The sequence below is a fragment of the Chanos chanos genome, chromosome 14 (assembly GCF_902362185.1).
Source record: "Chanos chanos chromosome 14, fChaCha1.1, whole genome shotgun sequence".
Lineage (NCBI taxonomy): Eukaryota > Metazoa > Chordata > Actinopteri > Gonorynchiformes > Chanidae > Chanos > Chanos chanos.
This window is the reverse complement of record NC_044508.1, coordinates 2,981,726-2,991,272: the sequence shown is the minus strand read 5'-3', so window position 1 is coordinate 2,991,272 and position 9,547 is coordinate 2,981,726. Positions and strand designations below refer to the sequence as shown.

General features: G+C 41.3%; 1 protein-coding gene and 1 non-coding gene across 2 annotated transcripts; both read right to left on the bottom strand.

Moving 5' to 3' along the window:
* Positions 1 to 360: 360 nt before the first annotated feature.
* ranbp1 (RAN binding protein 1) lies at positions 361 to 4,691 on the bottom strand. Its single transcript, XM_030791327.1, has 6 exons — positions 4,593 to 4,691; positions 2,793 to 2,929; positions 2,414 to 2,571; positions 1,651 to 1,779; positions 1,348 to 1,431; positions 361 to 1,013 (listed from the first exon to the last, which is right to left on the bottom strand). The coding sequence occupies exons 1-6, from the start codon at positions 4,605 to 4,607 to the stop codon at positions 886 to 888; spliced, it is 651 nt and encodes a 216-aa protein (XP_030647187.1). The 5' UTR covers positions 4,608 to 4,691; the 3' UTR covers positions 361 to 885.
* Positions 1,161 to 1,293, bottom strand: LOC115828137 (small nucleolar RNA SNORA77). The gene has a single exon (XR_004025943.1). It is a non-coding gene; the product is annotated as a small nucleolar RNA SNORA77 (small nucleolar RNA).
* Positions 4,692 to 9,547: the final 4,856 nt, after the last annotated feature.

Here is a 9,547-nt window from a genome sequence, read left to right as displayed (position 1 = left end):
CTGACGACAGCTTCATCTCTACCACTTCACTGCTGTCATTTCCACTGTCGGCTCGGAGACCAAAAAAAATTGTTGTTACTATTCGGGCCTGTTTTTTTTTTTTTTTGATTGGCGCTCCACTAGAATGCCCAGAACCCACCTACACGAACCACACTAATGAGAACCATCCTTAGAAGAATGAAAAGGAGCAATCAGATTGTGTATTGATTTAGAGGTGGATGCATCTTTTCCCAGTTCTGGACCTGTGAACACAAACATTCATGGGTTCTTCCACACCAGAACTACTGATGTGGACCAGAGTGCATTTCTGTCTTTTTTAAAGTGAATGCACTGACAGGTCCATTAAAAAAAAAAAAAACACAAAACAAAACAAACAAAAAAAAACCAACAATCGCTCTCCTGTCACTCTGCCCATCATTCACCATTCATCATTCATTTGCACTCAACACAGAAATCAGTTATTTCTGCCTCAGCACCCCACCCCCCTCCCAAAAAAAATAAAGGGTTTATCCACAACACCCTGTTTCACAGCACATCACTGTTAGATTACAGATGACCAGCACAAACAACCTTTTCCAAAACAGATGGATGAGAACAGCAATAGTGGGTAGAGAGCTATGGAAAGAAGCACACGACATATTGATGATTGAGGAATGGAAACTTTTTTTTTTTTTCTTAAGAGTGGCACCAAGATCTTGTGACCAAGAGGCAAACAAATAAAAAAAAAAAAGAAAAAGAATAGAGAAAAAAAAAGTTTCAACAAAAAGAACAAAACAAACAAAAAAAAAGAGCGAGTGTCCAAATTTCAGAGTCTATTGTAGAAAAGGGAGAAATGACAAGTTGAAGAAGGGATAAGAACTGATGGTTTCCCCCCCCCCGCCGTTCTCATTTCTTCTCCTCAGCTTTCTCCTTCTCTTCCGCCTCTCCCTTCTTTCCCTCTGAGGTCTTTTCACCATCCTTTACGGAGAGCTCCTCCAGTTTCTCTGCGACTTTGTTTGCGCTGTTGTTGTTACCTATTAGAGGGGGGGAAAAAAAGCAAAACAAATATCTCCTAAGTCACCAGTTGGGTCATCAAAGTCCTTCACGTCTCCTCGTTAACTAACAGCAGTGCCTCATCACCCCTTCATTAGACACACACAGTCAGCATGGTTTCCTTTTAACAGAATGTTCCAGAACATAGCAGCACCTGCCTAACGAACGGACAAGCTCATGCGTTACATTCTGAGAGTTTCTCTAGCAGACAGAAAAAGTTCCAGGCTGGCTTCAGAGCAGACTGGAACAGAGTGAGTCTGCGTTAGCAGCGCATTAAAAAAAAAAAAACCCAAAAAAACCAACACGTTATCTTACCCTCTTGAGATTTCCTTTCCGCGCTCATCTGCTTTCTGACCTCCTCTTTGCATTCATCAAATTTCAACTTGAACTTTTGTGCATCTGTAAGGACAGGGGAAAAAACAAAACAAAACAATCTCCGTAAAATTGCAGAGAACAGAGTGGAATCCTTCACCTGTGAAAGCCTCCCAAACCTGCTGGGACGATTCAGAGAAAGGATGAGGTATAGATGTTGTCATATGAACGTTTGCTCAGGGTCCCAAAGGCATTATGCCATCATCAGGTTCCAGAGTGTCGGGGGAGTGTTTGTTCCGTACTCACTTTCTGCATTGAGGAAACGGATCGCCAGAAGCTCAGGCTTCGGCTCCTCGTCAGCGAAGTCGGCATGCGTGTTCCACACCCAGGCGCGGTCACTTCCTGCGTTGGGCTTCAGCTCCATCAACGGCATAACTACAAACACAGTCAAAACAACAATCGTCTTACGCTCTTAACACCAATGATAAACTGTCTGAAACGATGAGATAATCTGATGATTTTAATAATCGTCCAAAAGAATATTTCAGCAGAACTGATGCAGAGGAATGGAACTCAAGCTGCGACTTATGTGGAATTCTAAGATGCTGTTTTGATTTGGAGATTGATTTTTTTTTTTTTTTTTTTTTAAAGATCACTGCCGGCTCCAAAATGGTGGGCAGAGCTGCCTGTCTCGGCAGGATGCTCATACACACTGGACACATTCAGCTAACTTCTGCCAAATCTCTTACATCTTAACCGGTCACTTCAGTTCCCTCGTCTGTGTTTTAAGCGCAAGACCTATACATCTGCAAAAGGGCTAACTGTAAATACGACACACGTGGAATATTTATGAAAAACTGTGCTCAGCTCATTTCCTCAAGTCAGGAATTTAAACGCCATGAAAAAACGTCGGCTAGACACAAGTCAATTTGAAAATTCACTCAATTTTACCAGCTGCATGAGACCATTAAAACTCCGCGACTAATACACAATGTGTAACCTGTGTCCCGTGGCAGCGTCCAATGTTGAAAGCACTGTAACATACAGTGCTAGACTGTCTTATGCTTACTGTTGTGATTGGCACAGATTTTCAGGGTTCTGTCCCTCCTCATCAGAAGGCGGATGGATCCCTTCTCTTTGTGTCGGAGAAGTTTCACGTCCCCCGTGCCGCGCTCTTTCCACTCTGGAGGGTCGTTCTCACTGGCAAAGCGGTACAGCTTTGCCCGCCTGCAAAAACACAGCGCAACGTGGTGTGTGTTAAAACTGTACTAAAAACACGAAGATTAGCCACATCCCATATGGTTTGTTACAAAATAATACATCTCTCATTGAAAGAGCACCTGTCATGACAAAAGTGTTTCACAGTCATTTTGACCACAGATGCTTCTGATGGGTTTTTTTTTTCCTGCTGAATAAAAACATTTTTTTAAAAAAAGAAAAGCTCTTACATTTTAAAGAGTTCCTCTTCATCCTCCTCCAAGGTCTTGACCTCCCGCTCAGGTAATGAGACAATGGGCTCAAAGTGAGGGTCATGGTTGGAGTCTTCTGTGTTGTCTGTGGAGGTTTCGTGCTCCTCTTGCGAATCCTTAACAAAGAAGTATTTCAGGTTTATTCACATAATTACAAATAATTACGTAAACCTTACGTTAAAAAAATCATAAATATTATATTATTTATGTTTATACTAGTCTCCCAATCGGACTAGCTAATAAAACATACTATACCTAAGACAGAAAAACCAACCCCATCAAAAAAACAACAAAAAAAAAAAACCATGGAGCGCATGCAATAAATGCGGCGCTTTTCTGACTCTTAGCGACAGAAAAAAAACCTTCCGAGTTCATTAATGACTCGCAACGAACGACACGAGCGGACCGCAAATACTAGTCTAGTGGACGGCAGGGGGATTTGGTGGGATAACACTGCACAGATTCTTTTGTGTGCTCTTTTGCTGCGGCAACCAAACTTACTACTACTAATGCTGAGCCATGAGCTTGAACTGAAAATCCCAACGTTTGTAATACGCGTTGCCAGATAACATGGGGATTTAAACATACGCGTTAGGTTAGATAACTGGAGGGCTTTTTCCAACACTCAGTTATACATCAGAATAAGCATACGCCGATCTGAGTTATGAATTGAGTGTACGCTACATGCTACCGGCATCAATTATTGAAATCAATTCCGCAAGTAGGTCCACGGCACATGTGGCTCCATGCTAGGTAGCCTAGCTCGCTAGCATACGTTAATTTCCTAAATGGCTTTTGTAAAAGTTAGCATAGCATGCTGAACAAACTTGCAAGCAAGCTTAGAAGATAATAGCTAACATGCACTTGCACAGAATTCATACCAGAATGTCAAACTAAAGCTCTGGGGTATTCTCTTGCTTTTTTTAAAAATTGCGTTCACATAGTAAAACTAGATATTCTAACCACCACTTGTCCTGTAGAACAAGCCTCGTTTGCAATGAGTCAGGCTAAATTGGCCTACGGGTATGGTAAATAGCAGGGGTTAGGACGATAACAAACAAGAACCTTGAAGTGACACATCGTTAGCTCACAAATAAAGTCAGAGTATAGCTGTAATTTTACTGGTGAGTTAAGGTTGATCACTTGCATTTCAAAAAGTAGCTTAGGATGGCTTGGCAGTGAATACAAAGTTTAGCGCTAGCCAAGTTAGCATAGCTACAGTAGCTCTCTGACCTATCAACCACGGAAGCTGTTACCTAGCAAAGCCATGCTAATTTCCAACACAAAGTACATACTCAAGTTAAAATTAAAAAAGAGCAAAACTCAGTTAACTGTTGGTCATACATAGAACGTATTACTGAGTTCTAAATGTGGAATTTAAGATTTTTATACGCATAAAAAGTTTAAACTAACAATGCTACAGATACCCCAGCTAGTTTTGGGAGTGGGACCAGACAGGCGGTAAACTACTCAGTGTGTAGAGTGCCAACTCAGTTCACAAACTATTTAGACATTTATTTTGTTAACGTGCGATTCACAGTGCAACGACTTTGTATCTAAGGTCCGAGGTCACCAATGCCAAAAGATGTTACCGGCTTAACAGTTGTTCAACATCGAGAAATGAGAGCTAGCATAGCAACAATAACCGGCTTTTAAATTCCCACCACTGTACACAGCAGATAAACTAAAATAATGCCGATCCAAAAATCGCAATGATTAGTAAATGATACTTTTATTTAATTTCGAACACATTTATGAGTAATTATATATAATCCTCACCTTAACATCTGCCATTTTAATGAAGATGTTTTAAGATTACAGATTTTACGTTGATTTATTCCGTGCTGTGTCTCTTGTAGGTCCTTTTTTGCGCTTAGGTTACTTTCGCGCTCCCAGCCTGCGTGTTGACGTCACCCACCAGTCTCGAGAGCCAAGCCACGTTCGCGGTGCGCATGCTCGGCGCAGATCTGTGCACTTTCTATTATTGTCTCCGATCGTGACTTCTTCTCTGTAAGTTCCATCAACGTAGTATTTTGTTAAGGGTTTTCTTAATCACAAGGCCTACATGAGCTCGCAGATTGCTCAGATAATCGATTTTTATGTCAGGGACCATACACAGTTCAAAGCTACATTTCATAATCAGATATTTGACGTAGCAGCCCTCAACTGCAGTCCCTGAACAACTGTACAAAGGAACATTTAACACATATTCGACAAACAAAGTAGATATACAAAATGGGAAAAAATGAGGGTATAACAGATGCAAAATGCTGAATAGATACTCATACACAGACTCTTGTCACTCTAATGCTGACAGTGCATGCTGCAGCTCTGGTACCGTATAGACAGTGTATACTTTGGATTTTGGGCTCTTGAGGGATTAAAAGAAATGATTCCCTTTTAAAGGTTCTCTTAATAGTTAAATGAAAGGTTGTCACAATAGTCTGCTGCTGTCTCTGAACAGAAACTGAAATCCTTGATGTAGAATACTTTGTGAAATAGCTGCGTCCTTTCAAAAAAACCAAAACAAAACAAAACAAAAAAAAACTGTGTAAGCCAGCTGTCATCTCATGGTCATTGTGATGTGAAATTACACATCTGCTCTAGACATACAGAGGTGCATGTATGTGTCTGTGAACCATCTGAATTCACAGTCATGATGTGCAGTAAAGCTGGTTATTGGGACAGAACATGGGGCTTGATTACAAGTCATATGTCCCCTCAGCAGAGAAACTCTTTATGGTGTCTGGGAATTTAATAAAACAGTCTCATGCAAATGGCTATATACTGTACAATGGGAGTGATGACAAGAGGGCTTTTAAGTCTGAAAGGAAATCATTCTTTCATTTTGACGTACCTACTGCACGTTTGCCTGACAAGAGGTCATACAGATTGTCTCTATTCAAACCGGTGTGTGTTGGAGATGTACATACCTTTAAAGAGAGGTGTGGGCCCCTTTGAACGGGGACGTTTTTCTTGTTGTGTACATGCCATGACTGACTCCTTTGTTGAAGTGTAATGATGACACCAGCATTTCAATCCAATGACTTCATGTGCCCCTGAAGCAACACAATGGGTACAGAGCAGCCCTATGTTTGTTTTGTCTCCCCCTAGTGGATTTATTTGGTATTGTTTTGCCAGTGTACAGTATTCTCGTTCGTGGACGAATGAATACCACCGAGTGTTAACTGAAAGATATTTTATGTAAATACATGTAAGAAAATAACAATGAAAACAAGACTGACGTTTTGTGCACAGCGCTAGCCAATTTGCTTTCCAAACCATACACAAGAAAGTCGTATGTTATTTTTAAATCTTATTTTATAATTTTATTTGATCCATTACTTGATCATTTTACGTGCGAATTGTATGGTTTCGGGCGAGTAATTATTGTCCTATTTTGTTTTGATCGAATGTAGAATGTTATATGTTACAGCAGAAGAAAATCCGGAGTTGGATATTGACAGCTCCTCTAATTCTTTATCGCCAGCGATCTGTGTGTTCTCTCCTTACAAAGCAGAGGGACAAATAGCACGTGTACTGGGCGTGTCCTGGAAGACGTTCCCTTCGGTGTAACCAATGGATTTACGTGACGTCTGAATATGTTAATTATATGTAAATTTGTTGCCATACATCGCTGATTCTGAACTGTTAGTGGATAATGTGCGTTAAGGTAACCAATCAGTTAAATGACAGCCCTTCAGCTGTTTCTATATCCCGCCCCTGATTTATTTTCCAACAGACCCCGGAAGTATTGTTTTTTAAAGAGGCAGGCTAATTTTACAGGGCGAGGGCTGGAGCAAGAGAAGCCAGATAGGAAACATAGCTGAGGACAAGGCCCTCTGGCAGAAGAAGGAACAAAAAAACCCTTCTCTAAACAGAACTGTTAGATATTTCGATTCAGCTGTTTTCGTCTGATCTTTCTCATTAAGTTCTGAATAACTAGAAAGTCCGTTTGGCTTGTGTAACTTGAACGCAGACAGCTGTCGTCGATTTGCTTCAAAGCTGTCGAAATCTCTTCAGCTAAAACTCTTTTCTGCAGAGACGATGGGAATATAGGCTTTCTCACAGGCTTAACCCCATCCCTGCCACCTCTTTGCGGCTCTGATCTTTGTTAGGTGAGTATCGGATCCAACGAACCTTAGCCAGCGATATTGTAGCGTCATTTGTCCAACAATGATATTAACATTATCATCGTTTTTAATGGGATTAGTGTTACGTGGAGATAGTATGGTCGTATTTAAATAATGCTTCGGTCCGATCATGAAAGCTAGCTTCACAAGCTCATAGCTTGACGTTTAGAGGCTTCATGTATGTAATCAGTCTTGATATGTTCAGATAATGTATGATATAATACATTTTGCACTCACGCTAGAAATTTAAATTCCGTTTAAATCCAGTGATTTTAAAACGCCTTCCATTTGACGGGTACAAACTGGGAATATGACAATATGTAGACAAGCCACAAGACACACATACGCACATACACAGATAGACAGACAAGACAGACAGACACACACACACAATGCATGCATGGTCTACTGTACATTCATACATGGGGGGCGTTCCTCTGTGCTTTGTGCGAGGAATCGTGATATTTCGTTTCCAAAATGCGAATTTCATCATTTATTTCTCTGTTCTACATTTTGTTGTCATTTCCTGGCGACGCACTGAATATAAAAACGTTTGTGCTGGACTGTGTTTAATGTTGCAGTGTGACAGTGCAATAGCTATAATCCGAGGTGGAACAACGTGAGTTGGCGTCATAAACGTAACCTGCCTTTATCTTTCAAAGATTTTAGAGTCTCAGCCCGGCACAATGTCCTCTCAGACCAATTTCCTCTCTGTCCCAAGAGATGAGGTTTTTTCAAAATAGACTTTCATCTTTCAACCATTATCGACTCAGATTAAAAACCGTCTTTATTGAGCTTAATCTGTGTTCGCTGACATAATCTAGAGTTTCAGCAATCGCTTTTCATGAACAGAGAAGAAAGGATTGCGTTTTGTTTGTTTATTTATTTATTTATTTTGTGCAGCGGGGAAGGGTGGGTGATCACTGGTTGCTGGAAAGAAAGTAGGGTGACATCTCTCCGCATTCGGAAATAAAGTCATACCCGTCAAATCTGCAGAGAATTTACCTTCTGTCCTTAAAATCTAAACAGTATTCGCCAAAGCAGACGAGACAGCCGCTTCAGGCTACAGTAACAAAGACTTCAGAGATAAAATATGGGGCTCTGTCTGTGAGGAAAGAGAAGAGGGGTTTTCTTGAATGAAAAGACAAAGCAGTAGCATGCATTCTTAACGTGCTTTGTGAAAGGGTGACTCAGAAATACATGTAAAGATCTGATCATTTGAAAATGCTTGCATTTAGGATCTGCAGGGCTTCTTGATGAGCCCCCCCCCTCTCTCTGTGTGTTAGATCATACAGTGTCTACTGTCTGTACATAGCTAGACATTTTGGCATTGACAGAAGCTGACTTCTCACCACTCCTCCTTACTACAGGCAAACAACATTCTTTCTTTCTTTCTTTCTTTCTTTCTTTCTTTGCATTACCCTGATAAGGTTCCAATGCCATTGTTCTGTCCATCTGATATCACTGTCTGTCAGTATGTGTATGTGGCTGCAGGACACAGAATCTTATCAAGGTAAAACTGGAAAGACAAACACACACACACACTCTTTGATTTATAAGATGACATCTTGCTTGAGAACCAGTGAGTAAGTATTGTGATCAGCTGTGTCCAAGCAAAGGGTGGATTTTGTGTGTGTGTATGTGTATGTATATGCATATGTGTATGTGTGAGGCCTTCAGAAGGGTGTTGGATGGCAGAGGTGTGTGTGTGTGTGTGTGTGTGTGTGTGTGTGTGTGCGTGTGTGTGTGTGTGTTTAACTTTCTCCTGTTATAAGATGAGTGAATTGGAGGCAGGTTGTACCTTGAGCTCTTTATGTGAGCTCTTAACTGCCGTGGGCTGGTTAATCATAACCCTCGAACCCGAGGCGGCTGCTCTGCTGCTTGTCTCCATCTGGCTAAGACGCTGCACTCAGATTATCACCACTGGCTCAAATCACTGGAGGCTTTCAGCCAATCACAGAGCGGACTTTGTATGTGGTCATTTACATTGTGGCCAGATAGGATTGCCTCACAGCCTACAAGTAATTGGGCTAAGTGTGTGCGTGTGCATGCGTGTGTGTGCGTGTGCATGCGTGTGTGTGCGTGTGCATGTGTGTGTGTGTGTTTGCTTGCATTTCTGTTTGCATTTGACATTAATATTAATTGTAATCGTTCTCTGTCAGACAGGGCAGGAACACCTGTTGGTTTGCTACTGTACCTGCAGAATGGACAGCAAACAAAGCAAAAGAAGCCTTGCACATCATTCTGGAATGTTGATAAGACAGTGATGATTGATGATCATCAGTGATGATGATAAGACAATGACTAGTTCCTTTTGCAGGTTTAGGGTTACACCAGTCTTGCTATGGTTTGTATGCCTCTCCTCATAGTTACATTGAAACATTAATTCTTACTGCAATGGGTTCAGTAGTTAGAGAGGCAAACCAGGAGGTGAAGACTGGATGTGGCGAGTGCCAGAATTTGGCGTGACTTCTGACCTCTTACAGTATGAGGGGAAGGCAATAATCATCAAATAACATGGGCCTGTACTAAACTCACTAAACTCAGACATACTGTGAGGTGTGTGTGTGTGTGTGTGTGTGTGAGGGTAGGGGGGAGGAC